The sequence below is a fragment of the Narcine bancroftii genome, chromosome 5 (genome assembly GCF_036971445.1).
Source record: "Narcine bancroftii isolate sNarBan1 chromosome 5, sNarBan1.hap1, whole genome shotgun sequence".
Taxonomy (NCBI): Eukaryota; Metazoa; Chordata; class Chondrichthyes; order Torpediniformes; family Narcinidae; genus Narcine; species Narcine bancroftii.
In genome coordinates, this window is record NC_091473.1 from 66,364,032 (window position 1) to 66,390,163 (window position 26,132).

The window sequence follows — 26,132 nt, forward strand, 5'->3', positions numbered from 1 at the left end:
TGTTATTAAATATTGGTGAACTTTAATATTAAACTATTTGATTTGCACTCCGTCAGCTTCAGAGGAAGGGAAAAGTTCTTTCTTTTCTATTGGAAGTGGTCAATCGACTACTGCACTTGGTCAGTAAAGTGAAACTTCTGGCCTTGGTTTAGTGTGATTGAACTGCAGGACAATCAATAATCCAGTTGGTCTGACTCAACATCATTCTTGTAATTCCTGCCATGAGCTATTGTCGGGATCAAAGTGAGAGGGAACCCTGTTTAATTAATTTATATTCCATGCATCAATCACAATTTAACATACTCCATAGCATTCACATCAGCTGTTGGTGCTTGAAACATCACCACAAAGTCCAAGCTATGGCTTCTGTACTCCTGTCATATCATGGAAGATTGATTAACGTGGTCTTTGCTGCTGTTGTTCAACATTGAGTGAGGAATGATATTACCAACATCTTTTAAAATTGCAGTGTACTGCACAAATAAAGCTTTGCATTAAAAAGAAAGTTGTTTATCAAAGGATCTAATGAGAAGCTACAAGATTTAGATCATGGTTTCAGTGAGAAATAAGGAAGATGTAGGACAGGTATATTCCAAAAAGGAAGAAACATTTGAATGGAAAAAATGACAACTGGGGCTGATAAGAGAAAGAAAAGCCAAAGTTAAAGCAAAAAAAGGGCATATAGGGAAGCAAAAACAAGTGAGGACTGAGCAGCCTTGAAAAGCATATAGAAGGCAACCAAGGTCATAAGGAAGGACAAGATGAACTTTGAAAAGAAGCTCACAAATAACATCAAAAAGGATACTAAAATATTTTTAATGTATATTAAAAGTAAAAAGGAGGCAAGACCAGATATAGGATTGATAGAAAATTATGCTGGAGAAATTGTAATGGGAGACAAGGTGACGGTAGAGGAATTGAATGAGTATTTGACAACAGTCTTCACTGCAGAAGGCATCAGCAGTACACCTGTCTTTCAAGGGTGTCAGGGAGGAGAGGCAAGAGCAGTCATGATTACCAAAGAGAAGCTGATAGGTCCAAGGTTAGACAAGTCACCCTGACCAGATGGAAAGCACCTCAGGTTCTGAAAGTAGCTTTAGAGATTGTGGAGACACTGGTAATAATCTTTCAAGAATCAATTGGTTCTGGAGAATCGGAAAAATTCAAATGTCACTCTGCTATTTAAAAAGGGAGGCAGCAGAAAGGAAATTAGAGACATTAGTACAGGGGTGGCCAACCTTTTTCAATTCATGCACTAATTTTTTCTATGCACGACTTCAGATGCATCAATGACCGACTGCATATACGTCCGTCGTCCCATAATTATTTAGTTACCACAAGCAAGTCTGCAGCAATTTAGAAAAAGCAATCTCTAGCTATAGGAAATTGTATACTGTATATTGTAAATTGATCTGACTGCCCCACTCTCTCCTCACAGGCCTGTATCAGTCCCAACTAATCCCACTGCCCTACTCTCTCCTGAGAGCACTGTATCAGTCCCCACACTGATGCCACTGTCCTGTTCTGTGCCCACAGCCCCGTGTCAGTCCCCAAACTGAACCCTACTTACAGGAGCATTACAGTATCCTATATATATATTATATATATATATTACATATGGGATACTACTGTAAAAAGTATTAACAATTAATACTTTTTGCATAAATGGATTACTTTTTAAAATTATCACCACTGGGGTGCGATGCGCCACTTCTAATCATTTAGTGCGCCACAGTTTAGTCTAAAATCGGTGAATGGGAAGTTGTTGGGAGTCCATTGATAAGGATGAACATTAAAAGATGTTCATTAAACATGAACATTAAAAGATATGCCAAAGGGAGCATGATTTCCCCAAGGAAAAATCTTGCCTGACAAACCTATTGCAATTTTCTTTTGGAAGAAACCATAAGCAGGCTAGACAAAGAAGGTGCAGGGGATGTTCTCATGAAATTAAAGGAAATATACTAGCTGGATAGAACAATGACCAGCAGAAAACAAAGAGTGGGAATACAGGGATCCTGTTCTGGTTGGCTATCAGTGGTGTTCCACAGGGGTTGGTGTTGGAGTCATTTCTTTTTATGTTAAATACTCATGATTTGAATTTCTGAATAAATGGCTTTGTAGATAAGTTTGCAGATGAAAAAAGTTAAGTGGAGGGGCAGGTGGTGAAGAGGAAATGGAGTGGGTAGAGAGAGAGAGAGATTGATTATGAGAATGGGCAAAGAAGTGGAAAATGAAACACAATGTTGGTTAGTGTACAGTCATGCACCTTGGGCAGAAGGAATAAAGAGCAGACTATAACTTGAATGGGGAGAAAATTCAAAATTTGGACTTGGGTGTCCCTGTGCAAACTAAAACATGAAAGCTTGCATGGTTGAAGTAAAAACACAATGTTGGAGAAACTCAGCAGATCAAACAGTGTCCTTTATATAGCAAAAATAAAAATACATAATTGTCTTTTCAGGCTTGAGCCCTTGATCAAGGTATGAAAAAATGTCAGCAGGCATCCGAATAAAAAGGTAAGGAGAGACGTGTGGTCACAAAGGCAGTTGTTAATAGTGGAGAAGGGAGGGAGGGCAAAACAGCAAGCACAGGGGGCGGGTGGGGGTAGGGGGATGACGAGGTAAATAGAGAGGAAAGGGGTGGAGAGCTGAGGGAAAGACAGTGGGGAATGGAAAGGAGGGAGTAAAAAAGAGAGGTTTGCAAAAAACAGAAAATCCATGTTAATGCTATCCGGCTGGAGAGTACTCTGATGGAAAATCAGATATTGTTCCTCCAAGGTGGTAAGGTGGGATAGTGCGAGGCATGGACAGATGTGTGAGTATGGAAGTGGGGCGCAGTATTGAAACGGTTAGCCACTGGGAGGTTTCTGTCACTGGTGTGGACAGAGCAAAGGGGATCAGTGAAGTGATCTGCCAGTCTGTGATTAGTCTCACTGATGTAGACAAAGGCCACAAAGAAAGCACCGGTTGCAATAAATAAATCCTGCAGTTTGTGCAAGATACTCTAAAGGATAACCTCCAGGTGGAGGGCAAATGCAATGTTGGTATTCATATCTAGAGGCATAAAATATAAGAGCAGGGATGTGATGTTGAGGCTTTATAAGGCACTGGTGAGGCCTCATTTGGAGTGTGGGGTCCAGTTTTGAGCTCCTATTTAGGAAACAATGTGCTGGCATTGGAGTGGGTTCAGAGAAGATTTACAAGAATGATTCCTGCAATGAGAAACTTTTGACAGCTCTTGGACTGTACTCTTGATGTTCAGAAGATTGAAGGGGAGCTTTATAGAAGCATTTCGAATTAAGCAAAGTTCTTCCCCATAGTAGGGGAGTTTAGGACAAGAGGGTACAACTTCAGGATTGAAGGAGTCATTTAAAATAGAGATCTGGAAGTATTTCTATAGCCAGAGAATGGCATTTGCTATCATGGGCAGCTGTGGAGGCCAAGTCAATGGGTATATTTAAGATAGAGAACGATAGGTATCTGAATAGTTCACCTATCAAAGATCATGGAGCTAAGTGGGAGAATGGAGGAATAGAATTGATGGGCAGAATGGCCTGCTTCTACTCCTATATTTTATGGTCTACTGGTGAAAATGTGCATTATGAATGAGGCCAGTGGGAAGGGGCTGAACATATAGTGCTCTTTTTCCTCCTGCTGCAATGCACTTTAATACATCATAATTTAAAAACATTTTTATTCCAAATTAAGATTCGCAAATTGCCACATCAATCCTTCCATGAATAAACAAAAGTTTTATTCTTGTTGGCAAGAACACATTACAAGGTTTCTGCCTGATATGTTTGGATTTCACCCCAGAAATGCATTTAAGACTTGGATCAGTCTCCCTCACCCACGATTCCTCAGATGAGAATCTTGGACTTGTGCACCTGAGACAAAGCAGAAAGGAACTAGAGGAAGTGGGTTGATTAAGGATTAGTAAAGGATAAATCAAGTGAAAATGTTTAAACCGCCTTTTGATTTTTTCTCCTGTAGATCACTTCCCATCCTCTTTAGAATCACAACCACCTTCTTCAATTTCACGTACTGGTGCCACTGGGAGCACAACATGTGCGATGCGACTCCACAGGCCACTTAGTTTGTCTGTGTCCATGCCCTGGCCACCTTCAGAAGCAGAAAACCTCCTTTTAAGATAAGCATGGACTTTCACTTCCAATGCTTTCAAACTAATGTCCGGTGCTAGTTTTTCCTCATCCAGGAGAACAGTGATCAGCAGAGTCACTGCCTTGTAGGCCGCATTCTCATGATCGCAGTACTTGTAAAAAATCAGGCTGGATAATGGGGGAAGATCCTGGAAATGGTGGACCACTGCTACCTTGCTGCCTTTGTCAAATCCATACGACAGCTGCGTGTCCACCTGCAGTTTCACAATGTCACTGTCCCGGCCACGATCAACAGTGGCGTTGATTTCCACCACTGCAGTCACATTGAGGGCTGTGGAGTAAGCATCTGCAATCCGGCGAGCGAGACACCTCATGGTCTGCTGCCCATCCCATGCTGCTGCAAACATCAGGATGGCAGGTTTTGCATGCTGAGTCAGATTAATGTGGTTGCGCAGTATGATCTTGCTTCTCTTCCACAGTGCTGACTGCTGTCCATAGAACAGGTTCTCAACCTGGTCAAACTTGTCTAAAAACATAGTTAATGCTGTCCTTTCAACCAAAGTTAAAGCCTGGGGTTTGTTCACCCAAAATAGGAACAACACAGAGCAAGACACCACAATAATAATTGCAATCGAGGCCACATACTTGATGGAGGTACCAGCACTCCCTGCAGAGGAACAAAAAAAGACAGAAAATCACCCAGTTTTCAAACAGCACAGGACCTCAAAATTATCCATGTCAAATTTGTAACTGACACTGTGGTATGCTTGCACACTGAAATGGCAAATGCACAGAATAACATGGCCACTGAGACATCTGCACCTGACAACATAGGATGTTAGAATACTGAGACTACAACTGTATCTCTCCATGCAAGATGATCATGCAGGGACCACATTTGCTTCTGGGAGTATGGGCTTTCCATGCAAATGGTAACCAGAGTGCAATTTACTTTATTAACTCAGTTTCAAAACTATTTCCATTCTGTATCATGCCACTTCTTCCTTTTCAGTTGCATGGGGACTGACGTCCTTAAATCACCTTTGACGAACAACTTTTTGCATTGCTATAGTGCTTGTTGTGCAAAAATTCATTAGAAGCGTCCAGAATTTCAATCATGAAGGGAGTTCTAGAATTTTATCCCAGTGATGTACCAGATGTGTGTCCAGGTAAGGGTTGCTTGATGTGGAGAGTAACTGGCTGGTACAGGTTTGCCATATTCTGATCGTTAGTTTTAGAATTGCTTTTGTCTAAGCCTTGCCAAATGGAGGTGCAAAATGTAATTGATACTGAGAAATGGAGCTGGAGGAAGTTGATAACTAGGGAGTGAAAGATACAATGCTTTTTATTAAAAAAAAACCAATGAGCTTTTATGGGATGTGATCATCAAGCCAATGCCAGCAACTTGCTCTGCATACCTAACTGCCCTGAAGGCAGAGGTGAGCAATCTTCTTGAGGTGCCCCAGTCCTTTTGGGGTGGCACGGTTGGCGTAAAACCTTTACAGCACCAGCAATCAGGATTCATATCCTGCGCTGCTTGTAAGGAGTTTGTATGTTCCCCCATATCTGCGTGGGTTTTTCCAAGATGCTCCAGTTTCCTTCCACCATTCAAAATGTACTGGAGGTGTAAATTGGGCGGCATGGACTTGTGGGCTGAAATGGCCTGTTACCATGCTTTTTGTCTACATTTTTAAAGAAAAATTAAATCCTCCTGGTGAAGAAACTTCAACAGTGACATTGGGTAGTTCCCAAATTTAAAAACAGCAAGTGTTCCTACAGGACTGGAGCTCATCCTTCTTGAGTTCTCTTTTTGGTCATTTGATTTTCCTCTCAGATGTAGTCCCACATTTCTTGTACACCTCAAGGTATGTGGACAATCCCAGCTGCCTGAACCTGACACATGCCTCCTCCTTTCCCTGAACCTTGATATCCCTCAGTAACTAGGGTCCCCAAATCCACCAGCCTTACCTTTCACTAACAGGAACATGCTTGCCCTGAAGTCGCTCTCTCTTTTGAAAGCCTTCCACTTGCGAGACATCCCTTTACCTCCAAATATAGTCTACAATCAACCTTGGCAAGTTCCTGTCTACTGCCTTCACAATTAGGCTTGCCCCTTCTTATTTCACTGTACTTTGGGACCTGCTTGCAGGCAGTGCCAGGTTGGCCTGGATTTGCATAGAAATTCATTAGCCCACACATTTAAATGGAGGTTAATTCTCTGAAGAAAGGCAAGCATTTTTTGCCATGATTTAATTATGTGATAAAGCATTTCCAATTTTTTTAAGCATTCCTCCTTTAATCTTTTCTCATGGATATTCACTACATTTTGAATATTTCTGGATGGCTAGAAATACAGAAGTATTTAGAAAAATTGTGCTTTGGAAACAACAAAGCTGAGGGACTGAGAAGGTGGGACCTCGATGCATGTGATGCAATCACATTCAACCAGCAAGTCCATCTTAACAAGCCAAGGACAAATAATATAGGACAATTGCTTATCTTGGCATTAAGAATGGGCAATGAACCATGCTCTGCAAGTTCTGGACCATCAACTCAAATCCCAATATGATCCTGAAGCAATTTTTCCCACCTCTTCAAGTTCACACCAGAAGTTGTAGTTTGCAACTATGTTGAAACATATCACCACTAACTCTCAAGACTTTCCGAACTTCAGGAGGCACAACATTTCCCCTTTAATTTCTTTCCTTCCCACCAAACCACTCTTCCAGGTGAAAGAGCAATTCACCTGCACTTCTTCCAATTTGATGTTTGGCATTAATTGTCCATAATGTGTTCACCTCTACATCAGAAAAATTGAAGTATATATTCAAGTGACTACTTTGCAAGACACTTCCATTCAATTTGCAACTACAACCCTGAACTTCCAGAGCCTGTCACTCGAATCCAAAGTCCCATTCTTTCTTTATCTGCTGATTTCAGCCTCCACCAATATCCAAAGCAAGCTTAAGGAAGAGCAATGATTTTCAAGTCAACTCATTGCAGCTCTTAGGACCAAATGTTGAATTTCACAGTTATAGATAACCTTTCCTTTTTTGAAACCCCTCTCCAACTCCACAGATGTGGCTGCACCTTTCCATTTCAAATTGCTTCTTTGTTTCTGTCTCCAATTGCTACCCCCACCCCCAGGGGAAAATCAATTCTGGAATCACTCAGCATCTGTGCATCAAGAAATGAGAGTTCAAGTTTTAAGTTAAAGATATTGTCAGTTTCAAAAATGTTTGATACCTTTGTTTTTACACCCTCACAGACATGCTCTTAGATCTGTCCACCCTCTTTTTCTCTCTCTACAAAATTTATGATCCAAAATGTTGACTTTTCATTGATGTTGCTTGACCTACCAAGTTCTTCTTGTATTTTATGTTATTATAGCCTTAAATTCATTTGGTTTGAATCAACATTTGAGGGAAGCTGAACCTTAAAAGCCTTTCAATTTCCAATGTCCACATTGGTAAACTACTACAGCTGCACAATTTCATATCAATTGCTTCTTTCAATAAATATATAAACTGCATTGATATGGTAAAGTTTAAACACCACACCACATGTTTTATGTACCTTCCACCATGCCTTCATGTAGGCATAATTTTAGTATTCAACAATTAATTTAATCTTGCAGGAATTTTTTTTTAAACCTTCCTGTAAAAATCTTCTGTCTCTTTCTCCTTTCTTTGAGGAAGGTTCAATATGGGACAGTACTACAGAAACAAAATCAAGTTGGTTTAAAGAAGTAAACCTACCTACTCCCTTATGACATCGCTAACACCGTGAGAACATCCACAAAGTCAACAAGTCAACAAACCTGATTGTACAGTGAGATGAACTCAGATAACCAAGTCAATTATATCCAGTTGTCTAGAATAACCGTTAATTGTCAAGTAAAAAAATTAAGAGACTTTATTTTTAGCTATATTTAAGAGAGAGTTAGATTTGTGACTAGGGGAGAGAGAGCTGGAACAGGGAACTGAGTGGATGATCAGCCATGATCAAAATGAATGGTGGTGTAGGCTTGAAGGGCCAAATGGCCTACTCCTACACCTATTTTCTATGTTTAGCCAAGTCTTACTCACTTGCTATGTCTTGAAAATTAGAAAGTACTCACTGGAATAAACTGGGCACAATATCCACAGTGCTCTCCTGAAGAACCTCTAACTTCAGGTTTAGCAAGTTCTTATCTCAAATAAATTTACCTTGTTTAAATGGTCAGGAGAAAGAGATTTAAATTCCCCATTTACTGCAAAGGAAATTAGTGGAGTAACGAGTTCATTAAAAGTAGCAAGTCACCAGGGCAAAATGGGTTTCCTGTAGCATTTTATAAGAAATTTAAAGATTCTTTAATACCTCCATTTATGGAGGTGCTAAATCTGTGGTTCTCAACATTTTTCTTTCCCTCACATGCGATTTATTGATGTATGACTTAGACAAAATTCCAGTTTGGATGAATATAGAACTTAGTAAAATAAGGGAAGCAAATTCATAAGACTTTATTTATAATTGTAATTCAAGGTTGTTAATAGCAAATAGAGAAAGTTCTACATTAAAACATTTAATTGTGCTTTGGAAGATGTTGATAAAGAAATTGGAGGAGGAGGTTTAATGTCGAGAACACCCTTATTTCAAAATAGATTTATTCCATTTTTTTATGGGAAATCAAATTTTAAAGATTTGGTAATGTCATGGTATTAAGAAGATTGAGGATTGTTTTGAAGTGGGGAAATTTATTACTTTTAGTAGAATGAAGGAAAAGTTCAAGGGATCTGAGAACACTAGACGTTGTTATTATCAGATTATGAATTTTTTTTAACGTAAAAACTTTGGTCAAGATCTCTAATTGCCAGCAGAGACAGAGGTGGAGTCATTGTTATGTAATGGAGATACCAAGAGATTTATTTCAGTAATGTATAAGTTGTTACAAAGAAAGCTCAGAAAATAGGGCTACATAAATCAAGACAAAGATGGGAACTAGATTTGAATAAGCAAATAGATGAGAATAATTGGATGGAGTTATGTAGAGAAAGTATGAAAAGTACAACAAATGTGAGGTATAGGTTAGTATAATATAATTTTATTCATCAGTTATATTTGACACCACAAAAGTTAAATAAATTGAATCAAACCCTTTTGGATTTATGTTTTAGATGTGAACAGGAAGTTGCTACATTTTTCCATTCTACTTGTCCTAAGATTACTGGTAACCCTTTTCGGTTGGAAATAGGAAACTTGTTAGAACGAATAACGGGGGTTAAATTCTTACAGGATCCAATGTTATTTTTATTAGGCATTGAACCTAAATTAAAATTGAATATGTACCAAGTGAAATTTGTTCAAATTGCATTAGCAATAGCTAGCAAATGTATTGCTATAACTTGGAAATCAAATATAGATTTGAGAATGGAGAGATGGCATGCAGAAGTTCAGAGTTGTATACCACTTGAGAAAATTACTTATAATTTAAGAGATAAATATTATATAGTTTGCACAATATGGTGCCCATATTTACAAAGAGTGGTATGAATATTTAAATGAAACTCAGACATTCTCTTTCTCCCAAAATAGGCCTCTGTATATTATAAGAAGTTTTATAGTAAGGAGTACTCCTATTGAAATCTCTTGCCCTACACTTTTCTTCTTTCTTGTAGGGGGTTAAATAGGGGTCACTTCCTTTTTCTTATACCACATGTATTTGTAATGGATTTGTAATAATGTAAAATAAGTAAAAAATTTTAAAAACCTGATGAGGTGTAAATAGTTAATTTATCACAATGAGAAACAAAGAAATAGACAACAATTGAAAGTGAAACTGTATAGCAATTTTCATAACTTTGATATCCCAAATGTCAATTACCTAGTGCAATACAATTCTAGCAACTGGTTGAAAAATAAATACCCTTCACACCTGCAAATAGCTTTGATCCTTTAATCGTAGAGTCATCGAGTTCTAAAGCAAGAAAACAGGCTCTTCAGCCCAACTTGTACATGCCAAACAAACTGGCTCCATTTCCCCCTCAACTTTCCTATCCACGCAACTGTCTAAATGCCTTTTGATACAATTGACCCTGCTTACACCACTTCCTCCAGCAGCTCATTAATTTGAAGAAATCACCTTCTGACGAATGGACAACTTCTTCTTTGTTCAATTTATTGATATCAACAGATCAGGGTTGCCCATTGTCACCTGCCTTATTTGCATTGGTCATAGAACCATTGGCTCAAGCTATTAGACAAAATAGTATTAAAGGAATAAAAATTGCTGAAGACGAGTATAAGATTAATTTATTTGCAGATGATGTGTTGATATATTTAACACATCCTGAACAATCTTTGAGATATTTGCAAGATTGTTTAGAGCAATATGGAGCAATGTATGGGTATAAAGTTAATTGGGACAAGAGTGAAATATTACCAACTTCAGATGAGGAGTATACTCATTGTAAGCAGATTACAAGATTGAGATGGTCTAATAAAATTAAATATTTAGGGGTAACCATTGATGTAAATTATCAATTTTTATATAAATTAAATTATGTTCCTTTACTAAAAAATAATTAAAGTAGATTTGAGTAAGTGGAAAGATCTTCCTATAATGTTAATGAGTCGTGTCAACTGTATCAAGATGAATATTTTCCCACGTATTCAATATCTTTTTCAGTCAATTCCATGTGTACTTCCAAAGGTATTTTTTCAGGAATTGAATGCCACTGTGAGAATGTTTTTGTGGAAAGGTAAATTAGCTGGAGTAGCATGGCAAAAATTGACCTGGAAGTATGCTTTAGGAGGACTTCAACTGCCTCATTTACAGAATTATTATGAGGTTGCTCAATTAAAATGTATTAATAGATGTTTGACGTCATTCAATCTCTTGGGTGGGCTAAAGTTGAATTGGCTTGCATTTCTGAGTTTAAGGTTCATCAATTTATATTTAAGTGGAGTCCCAGTTTGTTGCAGGGTTATAATATACCTGTTTTAAAACATTTGTTGGAGATATGAACCAATAGAAACCATATTATAGGTTCTAGAGGTAAAATTATGGCTCAATCTCCATTATATCATAATAAAGTTATTCCTTTTTCAATGAATAATGAGTATTTAAGGATTTGGGATTCTGAGGGAATTAAAGTGGTAGATTGCTTTGAAGATGGACAGTTTCCTTCCTTTAATAGACTTAGGAAGAAGTTTGGGATACCGTCCAATTCCTTGTTTGTATACTATCAGGTGCGAGCATTAGTGATAGATAATTTTGGAAGAGAAATGATGCTATACAAATTAACTAAGTTCGACTTTAATTTTGGATGCATCAAAAAATGGATTTATTTCAGAAGTGTATGCTTTGTTACAAGATGAGTAAACCAGATTTAAGTAAATGTAGAATTAAATGGGAGAAAGATTTATCTTTTGATATATCTCAGGAGGAATGGAAAGTTATGTGTCAAGATAGTGTGACTAATTTGATTAATGTAAGATATAGTTTAATCAATTATAATTTTCTACATCAGTTATATTTGACCCCTAAAAAATTTAAAAGATATGGTTTTATTAATTCAGATGTGTTTTAGATGTTGGATTCACACTGGAATGTTTTTACATGTAGTTTACTCTTGTGACAAAGTTCAACCATTTTGCATAAAAATTAAAAACTTTTTGGAAGATTTATTTAAGATTAAATTACCATTGGATCCAATAATTTTTTTGTTGGGTTAGAGTGCATCTTTAACTTCTGGTTTAAAGTTGAATAAGTTTCAGATGGCATTTGTTCATTTGGTATTGGCGGTAGCGTGGAAATGTATTGCAATTAAATGAAAAGATAATGTGGGATTGAATATGGTTCGTTGGCATAATGAGTTAAGATCCTGTATTTATTTGGAGAAGATAACGTATAATTTGTATAATAATTACTCTTTTTTTGTTAAGATGTGGTCGCCTTATTTGAAATTTATGGATTTGGAAATATCTTAATTTTTTTTCTCTGGTATTGTTAGTTTGACACGTCACACAGTGAATGTTATTAACTGATAGGTTTTTTTTCTCCCCTTGAGGGGTTAGTTGTGGTTGGTGGGAGGGAGGGTGGAGTGGGTTAATTGTTTTTTTCTTAAAAATGTATCTTAAATTTATAAATAAAGTTTGTTTAAAAAGTCACTTTTAACACATTCCCCTCTCACCTTAAATCTTTGCCTTCCAGTTTTGGATTCTCCTTCCCTAGGAATAAGCCTATAATTTGGTTTGCTCCTCTTGATTTTGTGAATGTCTACAAAGTCCTCCATTAGCTCCAATGATCCAGGAAGAAGAGTTACAGTCTATCAAGCCTACTAATAACATACTTGTGAATAATTTCTGTATCCTTTCCAGCTAGATGATATTCTTCTCAGTAATGGATAACCAAAGTGGATCCCAATATCATGTTTTGGACAGTTGCAACACAACGGCCCAATTCCTGTACTCAGTGCCCTGACTGATGAAGACATGGTGCTAAATGCATTCTTCTCTATCCTCTTAATCTGCTTTGCTACTTTATACATGGGACTATGTGCCTGTACACCGCCACCCCCCCCCCCACCCTCTTTGTTCAACAACACTCTCCAGACCCTGATTTAACCTTGGCCAAGTTAAATTCCATCAATGGATTTTATTTGCTGGCACTCATGGTCTTAATGAGGTACCAAACACAAAAAAAGCCAAGAACTGGATAGACAACATCATGCAAACAAAAATACTGCCATTACAATTATGCAAGCACTCCTCTGTCAATACCTTGTAGGTTTTAGAACTTTCAATTAGATCTGACTTGCATTCTGCAGTTACCAACAAACTAAATGAACTGAAACAGTAAGAAATAACACTAAAACAAATATTGTTCTGCATTACCTGGATGGACAAACTGAACACTTGGTTTACTTGCCCGAATTCCATCATTCCTTTGACCTAAAAGAAAAGAATGACAAGGTTTAAGAACAGTTTCTCCAACTACATGTATTAAATTAGGATTTTAAACTTTGAGCCCCAAAATTCCTATGGGCAATTTCAAGCAGTTGGGTAGACCAGACCTTCTTTACAAAATAATTATTTTAATTTTAAAACAGATAAAAGATACCAAAAGAAGAAAATTTAATAAAAAACTGCTGATGCTGAAAATCTAAAACAGAAGTGGAAATACAAGGAATTTTCTGCAGGACCAAGCGGGATCTGGGGAAAGAGAAACAAAGCAAATGTCATTAGAACTGCTGCTGTTTCATCATTACTCAACCATCACTGTAAAGTGTATAACCCTTTTAAAGATTGAACAAAAATACACCCAGAAGTGTTCTTGGCAATGAATTATGCATTCTGATGCTCAAAACAAGTCAGGAGATATTGCTTTCATAAGTGAATATTGGACTTAAGCAGAAACATATTTAAAAAAAAAACACACTGCAATTAAGATGAAGACCCCCCCCCCATGCAATCCAACAATTTTATCTCCTTTTTTAAAAAAATGCCTATCTGCCTTTCAAAGGCAAATACAAATTATCCATTGAAGTTTATAGGGCAAAAATTTGGATGCCACAAAACTGCATCACGAACCCAATCCACTGCACACTACATTCAATCAGTCCTCCTTTTACATAACATCTTCAAATCAATGTTACCCAGATTGACATCAATTCAGCGTACAAGTCGATGCTGGAAGGACCTCCCCCATCGCCGGCGCTCCCTGACACCTCCCCACCATTGGGCACCACCATAACTGCTCCTACCTAGGACCCTGAGGTCGTCGTTAGCACGTCTGCCTGGTAGGCCGATGTTCTTGCTCCCACTGGGAGCACAAAGGCGGAGGTCCAGCTCCATGGGCCGTCGTTTTTGCTGTCTAGTAGGCAGTTTTTTTTTTACTTACTTAATTTACAGCTTTTGTTACTTGCAAATGGGTGTTTTAAAAAATTTTGGGTTGTTCCTGGGAGGCCCGGACAGCCTGAAAAATGGGGGTCAACTTATATGCTGAATATACCATAAAATCCTTAAAATTAGGCTGAAAAATGGTGGTCGACTTATACAAGGAAATATATGGTACATGAAATTCTTTACCTTTAGTCTACCATAAGACAGAGAGTCACCACTTTGTCCAGCACCCCTTACAGAAACCTACAGCTCCTAGTGTTCCAGCAGTCTCACCTTAAAAAACTGATCAGACCTGAGCCTGCTTCACTTCCAAGATCACACCATCTCAGGCACATTCAGACTACTAGGCTTCAACAACTTGTACAAATTATTGATAGCCTTTAATGTTTTCTGACATCACAAAGGACTTCATTGCCACTTAAGCAGATAAAATATGGCACCGAACTACATTCAGTACAATAAGGGCATGGATAATTAGCTTGGTCAAGATCCATCCACATCAAAACAATGGCCAAGAAGGTGCACCAGGACCATTGCTTTTTCAGAAGCCTGAGAACTGCTGCAGATGCATTTTTGAAAGTTTCCAATGGAAAATATTGCACCCAAGTCGCAAGAAACTCCAGAGTGTTGTGAATGCAGCTCAGGCCATTTCAATAAACTCTTCTCCCCTTCATTGACTATCTGTACCACCCACTGCCATGGAACATCAGACAAAAGATTAAAAGACTCCTCCCAGTCTGGACACTCTCTTCACACCCCTCCTGTCAGGAAGAAAATTCATAAGCATAAGATCACTCACCATGAGATTAAAGCACTGTTTCTTTCCTGCCATTATCAGACTCCTGAATGAATCTCACAACAGTAACATTGTTGTCTTTGCTCTGTACCATCTGATCTCACTCTGTAACTTTGCATTCTTGTACACTGTTTTAGTTGTACTATGCAAGATACCTTCCCTCTATTGCTCGTTTCATTGTTCTTTGATGCTTTTTTAAAGTTTTCCCAGTCTTTCAGTTTCCTTCTGGTGACTTTGTACACACAAACTTTGAGTTTGATACCTTCCTTTATTTCCTTAGTTATCCAAGGTTGGCTATCCCCGCTTTTAACCGGAATATACTTTTGTGAGCACCATGAAAAATCTCTGAAAGTTTTTCATTGTTCCTCAACAGCCCTTTCATATAGCCTGTGTTTCCTGTATAACCTAGCCAACTCCACTCTCATTGTCTTTTAGTTTCCCTTGCTTAGACATAAATCACTGATTTTAGACTAACCTATTGTACCCTTCATTTGTATGAGAAACTCAATCATACTGTGATCACTCTTTTTAAAATGATCCCCAATTACAATATCACAAATTTTACCTGTCCCATTGCATAGGAAAGAGATAGCATGTTCCCTTGTAGCTCCCGAAAGCTATCACAGATCTGATTTTGAAATTCAATAATATTTTCAGTCTTCTGAGGTTTTGGTGGGTTTGACATTAAGCAGGTAACAATTGAACAGGTCTCTCAAAGTGCCAGCACATAGAGAGCATGTTAAATATCCTCCTTACCCTCGATTCAGTCACCAACACCTCTGTGTGATTTTACGATTTTGTGAACTGAACAGGTTAAAAATAGCTAGTAATCTGATTGGTGGATGAGATTATGTAAAGAGGGCTTGAATGAGACCTGCCCAGTCAATCCAACACACTTGCCACAGAATTTGCATTTTCTCACAGGGGACTAACATGGAACTGACCTTGGGTTGATAGAAGAGATCTTCGGCTTCTAAGCTGTGGGGTGAAAAGTTGATCTGCAAACAATAAAAATACAAGTTAAACTCAATTATATAATTCAAATTCCCGTGCAGATACAAGAATGGTCATTGATTTTTCCATAAATTCACCATTCAATCTTGTTACACAGCCTGTCTTCTAGGATACTAAAACCAATACTGGCATCCCAGAAGTCAGTAAAAATAAGATTCTAACACTTACAACTATTCTGTAATTGTATAGAACATCAGTTCATCTAGTTATAGAATTTGAAAAGTTGGGAAAGAGAGGGAAAAGGGGAAGAAGATATTCGAGATGAAGAATCAACCAAATCCAAAACAGATGGACATTCTTCAGGTAGTGAAGCACAGTAGCCATTGATTGTCTATCAATTTGACGAGGAGGAAAATTGGAATGTCTGATTCTTTGATCCAGTGCCACAAACACCACCACAATTACAATTCTACCACATTCATGCAAACCATGTTCAAAGAGGAAAAGCAATTTTTTTCAAATGAAGCTAAGCAGAGAATTCTATACCTGACGAGATCCGAGAACGAGTCCTGCTAAATATCGGTGAATCCCCACCTGCTTTCAGATCCACATCTGAGTCAGTGGCTTCTGAAGAGAAAAAAAAAACACGCATCATACTCAAATTAAAAGCAAATCTCCTCTAGCTATCAGAAAGTTGATTTTTTAAAATTTAGAGATATAGCATGGTAATAAGCCCTTCTGAGCCACGAGCCCGTGCCGCCAATCTATACCAAGGTGACCAATTAACCAACAAACCCTATGTGTCTTTGAAACATGGGAAGAAACCGGATCTCCCAGAGGAAACCTATGCAGACACATGGAGAACATACACACTCCTTACACACACCATTGGATTCAAACCCAGGTCTCTGGTGTTGTAATAGCATTGCGCTAATTGCTACATGAACTGAGTTGCTCTTTTTCTCAAAGAAAGATTTCTTAAACAGCTTTAGGTCCACATCAGATTTTTAAAAAAACAGCATTTTATGCACATGCCTTTACCTTCATCGGAATGACTGGTGTCATCTTCATCTTTTGGACTCCAATCTGAAGGAAAAAACATTCCTCAGATGCTTAAGTACATACATAACAAGAAATCATCAAAAATATTCCCCAAAATTAAATGCAGAATTATAAATTATTTATCATTGTATATGACCATTCCCTGATTACTTGGTGATGGGAATTTAAAATCCTTTTTAGCCTTTAAAAAAAGTGAGGAAGAATTTATCCAACCTTCCAGACAAGGAAAATATCCTCCTATCTGTGGGATGAAGATGTATAAAATGAGGTGCAAATGATAATGAGATTAATGTTTTTCTAACCAATGCATTTTTATATTTTATTGTTGAATACTTTTTATCCATCCAAGATTATGTTTAGGAAAAGAGATTATACTACTTGGTGCGACATCAAAAACAGCAAAAAAAAAATCAATAACCTCTATCTCTGCAAAGTTCCCTCACATGCTTTTTAGTCAAGCAATATCATTATTTAACAAAACCAAATACACAGGCATTCTGCATTTATCAGCCATCCATCATCCTTTCACCTCCTTGGGAATTTCATCAAGAATCAGAATTATACAGTTCAGGCATTATTTTGTCACATACCCAATCAATACTAATCATATTTTCAAGCACTTGGTCCATTTCCTTCAATACCTTCTGATTCCAGGGCTAATCTTGAACTTAGATGTTCTGAGAATCTTCACTTCCACCCACCTCTCAGGCATTCTTTGCAGCCTCTGGGTGAAGATAATCCTTCCTCAAATCCCTCTACTATTCCTATACCTTAACCTAAAGCTGTGCTCTGGTTTCAGACACCTTCGCTGTTTGGGAAAAGTACTTGATGACCAACACTATTAGTGGCTCTCAATTTTGTATGTCTCGATTGAGTTCCTTTTTAGCCTCCTCCAAATCAAAAACAAACCTACTCTCTCATCATAAATGAAATGCTCTATCACAGACAACATCCTAGTGAACCTCCTCACCACCCTCTCAAAGCAAAGCAACCAGACTCCAACAAAATTCCTGATGTGGAATGACCAATATTTTAAAAGAACCCCCCACCCCATTCTTATATTCTACATCCAAGCAACTAGAGGAAAATACCCCATATGTCTTCTTAACCAAGTTATCTTCCTGCATTGCCACATTCAATCATCCTTGGACTTGTAGAGCAGAGTCCCTTTGCTTCTCAATACTCCCTAAAGTCTTATCATTCACTGTTTATGTCATAGACTCGTTTGTCCTTCCAAAATATATCAGCTCACACTTATAACCATATAACCATATAACCATTTACATCAGGATTAAATTCCACCTGCTATTGCTCCACTCATCATAGCATTTCATGAGTATTGCCCTGTACTTTAGACTATCCCCTATATCATCAATAATTCCAGTTTTCACACCAACTGTAAATTTACTAATTAAATCCCCCATTCATATCCAAAACAATAAAGGCTCCACCACTGATCTTCATGGAAGATGATTGGTCAATTGGCTTCTAATCATAGAAAAAAACCTCTCCATCATCAGTTTGTTTCAATAACTCCTGACAATTAGATTTGCATATATGTACTTTTTGCAGATCAGACACTATGGTTCCACTAATAACTCATTTCCAGCAAAAGTTGATTTCCAATCTAAACAGTGACACTAAATATCATAGATTAACAAAATGATTTGCAGGCAAAAGTTTGCAGAATGTATCAATTTCAACATTGTTAAGGCTAAAGTGGTCAAGGCCTACCAAGAAGAAACTTGCTCGAAGTTACTTTAATCCTTTTGAGTACTCTCTTATTACACTCATAAGCCCTGAATGTCCCAGAATTCTTTTTACAAAAACATCTATTTTTTGCAAGCGACATAGGAATAGCTTGGTCCTGGAAATTGACCAAGATTTATTCTCAGCGATCACCACCATAAAAAGACTTGTTTGGGCTTTCAAAATGCCATGTTTTTCTTGCACTAACTATAAATGTGAATATTTATCTATCCTTAATATTTACCCTATCTGTCCTTATTTTGGAGAACTTGTGTATAGGATAACCTCTGAATATTTACCTAAAATATTGGTTTTAAGCAATACCCTTTGAATTAGATGATTACCCAAACCCTCTCTCCACCCCCCCCCCCAACAAATATTCTGGCACTTATCGCTGACCAGTGAATGCTGCTAAAAGCAAATCACAATATTTAATAACAAATGATAATTTAAAGGTTTTAATTTTGAGGCCATTTTAAAAATAAACTTGGCTTGGAATTTGTCAAATGTGTTCAGGGAAGTTTTCAGTTTTCTAAATCCATATATAGAGGTACCAACTAGAGAGAATGCAATACTGGATCTCCTTTTAGGAAACAAGACAGGACAGGTGATAGATGTATGTGTATAGGGGAACATTTTGGATCTAGTGATTATAATTCCATTAGTTTCAAGTGATAGGAGAATGATAGGTCTGGGCCTTGGGTTGAGATTATAAATTAGAGTAAGGCTAATTTAGAGAAAATGAGAAAGGATCTAGAATGAGTTGATTGGGACAGGTTGTTTTCAGGCAAGAATGTGCGAGGTAATGGAGGACACTTAAAGGTGAAATTTTGAGAGTGCAGAGTTTGTATGTTCTTTTCAGGATTAAAGGCAAGATTAGCAGGCATAGGGAATCGGTTTTGAGAGATATTGGGGATCTGGTCCGGAAGAAGAGAGAGGTGTATAGCAGGTATAGGCAACATGGAGCAAATTAAATACTTGAGTATTAAAAAATGCAAGAAAAACAAAGCAAAAAAAACATGAGGTTGCTTTGGCAGACGTGAAGGAAAATACTAAGGGTTTCTACAGGTACATTAAGAGCAAAAGAATAGTAACGGACAAAATTGGTCCTCTTGAAGATCTGAGTGGTCAGCTCTACATAGAGCCAAAAGAGATGGGGGGGGGAAAAGATCTTAAATATATTTTTTCCTCCAATCAATATTCATTCAGGTAACAGGCACAGAATTATGGGGAGTAAGGAAAACAAGTAGGGTAATGGAACCTACACAGATTGAAGAGGAGGAAGTGCTTGCTGTCTTAAAGCAAATAAGGGCGCATAAATCCCAGGGCGTGATAATTCCTCGGACCTTGAGGGAGACTAATGTAGAAATCGCAGTGGCTCTGGCAGAAATACTTAAAATGTCCTTTTTTCTTTAGTTCTTATTTTTATTTTTTATAACTAGAAGAGATTGATCTATTTAGATAATCACAATATATATCTCAATATTAGAATACGAGGTGAAATTCTCACAAGGCTATTTCATTTTTTTGAGAATTATAAAAGAAAACGTATAATTGATATGTGACTCTTATTCTGTAATTAATTATATAGCTTTTATATAATGCATTAATATCATGTATGGGCCTGCACCTCAGACCAACACAGGAAATGGCCATCGAATGCAGTGACCGGCAAAGCATCGTGCGGGCTGAAACATCCGTTTCCATAGGCTGCCGGCAGCGTGGTGAAACTGGCCAATCACCACCAGTGGATTGCAGGAGGTCAATCTGGGTCCAGTCATCCGAGATAACCAATCGGCAGCCAGCCCACTCAAGCCACACCCCAATGGAGATGCAGTTGAGCTGACTATAAAAGGCAGAGCTGGCACTGAATAAAGTCAGTGTCGAATACACTCTACTGGTGCGTGTGTCTTTCTTCTCCTGTGGATTTGAGCTATTGTCTTAGGGCTATAACCAAGAACTATAACCTAGCTGTAGCTGTAACAACCTCACTACAGTGGTGACCCTGAATGGTCCAAACTGCGCTTTGGACCCGAAGATGGAAGAGCAACCTGCGATCAAAGCCGTAGCTTTGAAGCTGCCCGGCTTCCGCCCATCACAACAATGGGTGTGGTTTCAGCAAGTCGAGGCGCAGTTCACCATTTGACAGATCTCCACCGACAGCACACACTACTCCCACGTAGTTAGTGCCCTCGATCAGGAAACCGCAGCCTGCATCATCAACTTCCTCCAGCAGCCCCAGAACAAGAAAAATATGTGGTCATCAAAGAGCTGCACTTACGGGCTCTCAACCGACTGTTGCATATTGACGGTTTGGGGGACAGGGCCCCTTCCGCCCTCATGAACGACATGCTTGCTCTCAACGATGGCCATACCTCCTATCCGCTGTTCCAGCAGATCTTCCTGAAGAGGACATCCGGGTGCTCATTGTGGAGGAAGACTTCGATGACCCCAGGAAGGTGGCTGCCTAACCAGACCTGCTATGGGTGGTGAAGAGGGTGACAACACCGCATCAACAGCTCTCGGCCAGTAAGACCACCGATCAACCGACCATCCAAACGCCACGCCCCACCGGTGAGCAGTACTGTTTCAATCACCGACCATGGGATTCGGAAGCCCGTCTATGCTTCTCCCCCTGCACGTTCCAGGGAAATGCCCAAGCCATCATTAATGGCTGCGACGACCGGCCAACGGCATAGCCTGTTACACATTCAAGACTCCCTGGCAGGCTGACGTTTCTTGGTGGACACTGGGGCACAATGGAGCATCATTCCACCAACCAGCTTGGAGGTCCGCTGCAGTAAAGTGAGCCAAGAGCTCAGAGCGACAAACAGCTCTAACATCCAAATATTTGGCGCCCACACCGTTCCCCTACGCTTTGGGGACAGACAATTCACTTGGAAGTTTACGGTGGCGGCCACGCAACAACTATTACTGGTTGCAGATTTCCTGCGGGCCAAATCACACCTGGTGGATGTCAAGGGGCATCAGCTGGTGCACACTGGACATTTCAATCACTCTCGCTCAAGGGCACTGAACTCACCTGCCCCCACCTACACTCAGTGAGAACTGCCGACAACGAGTTCACTTGGGTCCTAGCAGAATTTTCCTCCATCACCACACTTAACTTCCACTCGGCAGAACCCAAACATGGGGTGAGGCACCAAATAGTTACAGAAGGCCCTCCCCTCCACGCCAGGGTACGGCGTCTCCCCTCTGAGAAAATCAGCCTAGCCAGGGACGCGTTCAAAAAGATGGAGCAACGCTCCAAGTCCTTGGGCCTCCCCTCTTCATATGGTCCCCAAGGCAGCGGGTGGTTGGAGGCCGCGCAGAGACTACGGCCACCTCAATGAGGCTACGATCCTGTGCCCCACATCCAAGACTTCGTCACTAACCTGCAATGGGCATGGATATTCTCATCAGGGCTATCACCAGTCTCCATTTTGCAGATGACACTAAGATTGGAGGTGTGGTGGACAGCAAAAAAGGTTTTCAAAGCTTGAAGAGGTATCTAGACCAGCTAGAAAAATGGCAGACTGAATTATTGCAGACAAGTGTGATTTGTTGCATTTCAGAAGGACAAATCAAGAAAGGACACACGCAGTAAATGGAAGGGACTGAGGAGTGCGGTAGAAGGGGGACCTGGGTATACAGATACACAATTCCATGAAAGTGGCATCATAGATGGATAGGAGAGCTTTTGACACATTGGCTCTCATAAATCAATGGATTGAGGATAGAAGCTGGGATATTATGGTAAAGTTGTATAAGATGTTGGTGAGGCAAATTTGGAGTATTGTGTGCAGTTTTGGTCACCTAACTACAGGAAAAATATCAATAAGATTGAAAGGGTGCAGAGAAGATTGACTAAGATGTTGCCCAGACCTGAGGAACTGAGTTATAGGGAAAGGTTAAACTGGTTAGGTCTTTATTCCCTGGAGCGTAGAAGAATGAGGGGAGATTTGATAGAGCTATTTAAAATTATGAGGGGGATAAAAAGAGTAAATGTATTTTTCCACAACAGGTAGGTGAGATACAAACCAGAGTACATGGGATAAGAGTGAAAGGGGAAAAGTTTAGGGGGGGGAACATGAGAAGGAACTTCTTCATACAGTGAGTGGTGGGAGTGTGGAATGAGCTTCCAGCTGAAGTGGTGAATGAAGGCTCAATTTTAATATGAAAAAAAAATTTGGACATGGACAAGGATGGGAGAAGGATGGAGGGCAATGGACTCTATGCAGGTCAGAAGGACTAAGCAAAACAAAAGTTTAGCACAGACTAGAAGGAAGGATCAAAGTAGCCTGTTTCTATGCTGTTGTATTCTTTCATTCATAACCATTGATGGCTCCTGTAACAGGCTGTTTAAAACCTGTAGGGCCAACAGCAGTTGGAATGGATGGATGGGCCCTGCCAAGTACCGCTGAGACTGCTAATAACAGGGCACGTGCGAAATTGCCTCGAAACTGGCAGGACGATGGTAATGGTGTTGTGACTTCGTCTACAAGAATTTTAGACTCTGGAAAGGATGACCTCTATTTTTATGGTGAAAATTTTATGTACCGAGGGTTGTCCTATACAACGACATTTACTGTATGATCTCTTTCCATACTGGGGTAATTTACAAATATACTGTTTAGTTGGAGACTTGTTTCATCCCTGTTTGGCTGTAGCAAGTAAAATATTTTGGTGTACATATACAGTTCACTGGTGTGTATGACAATTAACTAATTATCAGCTGCAATCTACCAGACATAAAAAAACCCTGATTAAATACCTGAGTGAATGCCACTCCAATGACAGCAAAAAGGACCTGGGGCAAAACACCCTATTTGATTTACTTCAGGTACACCAATGTGAATGGTCATTGTATCCACAAATTAAGATCACCACTGGTTTTACAAGGGCATTTAAAGATGAGCAATAAATACTGGGAATGCCAGTAGCAGCCAATTAATATAATTTCACAAACCAAATCACCTGATTGTTGCCTTTTTAATTTTCTGTAGCTGCTTCCAAATTAAATTCATTGTCATCTGATTGTACAAGTACAATCTGACGGAACAGCGTTCTCCAGTCCTTGATGCAAGATATACAGGCACACAATACACAAGTATTTTTTCATCCATACAAATAAATAGATAATATTTCATGAATATGAGAGTCTGAGATGGTAAGCATGAGAAGTTCCTTTGGTTGTTCAGCCTTCTCACTGCCTGTGGGAATGCCTGATGTTCCCCACACCAAACAACGGCTGCATTTCTTACATAACACACAACTCCACTTTAATGATCTTCATTGACTGCATTGTGTTTTAGAACATTAAAATGATGATCAGGATTTATATTTACTGCATTGGATGACATAAGACTCACGGGCAAGACTCTCCCCTGCCACCCCCACATTTTTAATCAGGGAATATTAAGCATTTTTAAGCATGTTATTGAAATAAGTAGCAGTTTTGCTCATTGACCAACATCATCCTATTACTGCACTTTTTGGACTCTGGCCACTGCTTCAGCTTGTCATGTGATTGCATTTGTTTCTTGAAAAGCCAGGAGATCAATTCTACTCTGATGGAAAGAACCTAAACCACTTACTACATTTCCATGGTATTCCCAAACTATAGCATGTTTAAATTTAGAAAGAATTAGAAGTGGTACATCCCTTCGGTTAAATTTGAAGAAACATGGAGGACATTTATTCAACATTTTCATATGATACAAGTTGATCCTTTCCAAATCCTTTTCAACAATTTTTTTTTGTGAGTGCAAAGGAGTGCAATTAACCATGACTTCAGGACGGCCTGGGGAGATCACGCTCCACTGACCATTGACAGCTCTACCGTTGAGGTTGTCAAGAATATCAAATTCCTTAGAGTTTACCTGTTGGAGAATTTCTCCTGGTCCCTTAACACCAGCTCCATAACCAAGAAAGCCCAGCAGCACCTCTACTTCTTGCAAAGGCTAAGGAAAGTTCATCTCCCACCCTCCATTCTCAGTACATTCTACAGAGGATGTATTGAGAGCATTCTATGTAACTGTATCACCACCTGGGTTGGAAGCTATACCACCTTGAACCACAAGTCCGTGCAGAGGAAAGTGAAGTCAGCAGAAAAGACCACTGAGGAACCTCTTCCTAGCATGAAGGACATCTACAACTCGATGCAAGTGAAAAGCAATAAACATTGTGAAAGACTCCACCCATTCCACATATAAACTGTTCTCCCTTCTACCACCTGGCAGAAGGGGTACTGAAGCATTCAAGCCCTTACCAGAGTGGGAAACACCTTTTTCCCTCAAGCCATCAAGCTCCTGAACTCCCAGTACAGATGTGGATTGTGTACCATGGATTTTCACTGCAAGCACGGTAGGAACGATAAATAAAGTTGACTTGAAAATAATTGTTTAACCGCTGAAACATGGTAGCCCAGTTTTTGTTTTTTTTTGTTTCTTAGTTAGGGGGATTTTTTTTTAAATAAAATTTCATTCCTTTTCATGTTTGGCCTTTAAGAGATTGGGAAGCTCAGTTTACTTATGTTGCTAGATGTCTATGCTTGCATACATTAACTGCTGTTAATGCAATCCTGATTCATTCTTATGTTTATTAATCTGAAACAATAGAAATATTGAAAAGAAAAAGAAAGAAATAAGTAGCTACAGTATTGCAGTGAGGGGACCGACAGCTGGGCCATCACCAGCCCCCACACTGATCTCACTGCCCTGCTCCCCCTCCCCATCAGCCCGCCACCAGCCCCCAACAATAGATGGCAGTGATGCTACTGAGCCACACAATGACAATAATCCCTGTCGGTGTTTCTCACTATTATCACCCCAACCTCAACTTAGCATACGAGACCCGGGGGATATTTTTGAGCCATTTTTTGGGATTTAAAAAAGTGGGTCTTACATGCCATTAAATATGGTACTCAGAATTTTTCAATCGAGGCAAACAACAGAAGCTCCAACCACTGTCAAATGATTACAACATGCATAATCAACAAACTTTGGTGATTAACAAATTGAAAGGTTCTATACATAGCTCTTCCGACTCGACTGCAGTCTATTTCATCTCTCACTCTGATATTTGATGAACATGTGCTCCTCTCTGGAAAAGAGGCAACAATTCAGCTGAGGCAGGAAATGACCTTGCAGATTAAATGTCTCATATCTACCACTCTTCAATACATGTTCCTCCACCTTGCACACATTTCAAAACTGCATCACTTTGACAAGAGAAATCAAAGGTCAATTATTAAAATGAAGAGATAAAATTGTGAAAGACAGACAGATCTTGGTATTCTACTGCACAAATCACTTACTGCACAAATTGCATCCAAAATAATGAAGAAGTCAAATGGTGTTTGGATCTTAAAATTAAGGAGATTTTGTTACAGTTCAGTTGGCTGTTGATAAGTATACAATTGAAAAACAGGCACAGTTTTGGACCTTTTACCTAAAAATGGATACAGTAGCTATGGAAGTAGCCCAAAGGAGATTCCCTATGCTAATACATAGGGTGGGCTATTAAGAGGCTAGACAATTGGGCTCTATTCCTTGAAGTTTA

At 39.1% G+C, this 26,132-nt stretch overlaps 1 protein-coding gene across 15 annotated transcripts in view; it reads right to left on the reverse strand.

Annotated features, from left to right (window-relative positions):
- Positions 1-3,679: 3,679 nt before the first annotated feature.
- LOC138763469 (torsin-1A-interacting protein 1-like) overlaps positions 3,680-26,132 on the reverse strand; it is a 121,545-nt gene continuing 99,092 nt past the window's right edge. For all 15 annotated transcript variants that reach the window (XM_069937659.1, XM_069937664.1, XM_069937672.1 and 12 more), the window contains 5 exons: positions 16,800-16,844; positions 16,305-16,385; positions 15,749-15,802; positions 13,001-13,057; positions 3,680-4,790 (listed from right to left, as the gene is read on the reverse strand). In XM_069937659.1, coding sequence (XP_069793760.1) covers positions 3,997-4,790; positions 13,001-13,057; positions 15,749-15,802; positions 16,305-16,385; positions 16,800-16,844 — 1,031 coding nt within the window. In that variant the 3' untranslated portion in view covers positions 3,680-3,996. The remainder of the gene's footprint in view (positions 4,791-13,000; positions 13,058-15,748; positions 15,803-16,304; positions 16,386-16,799; positions 16,845-26,132) is intronic.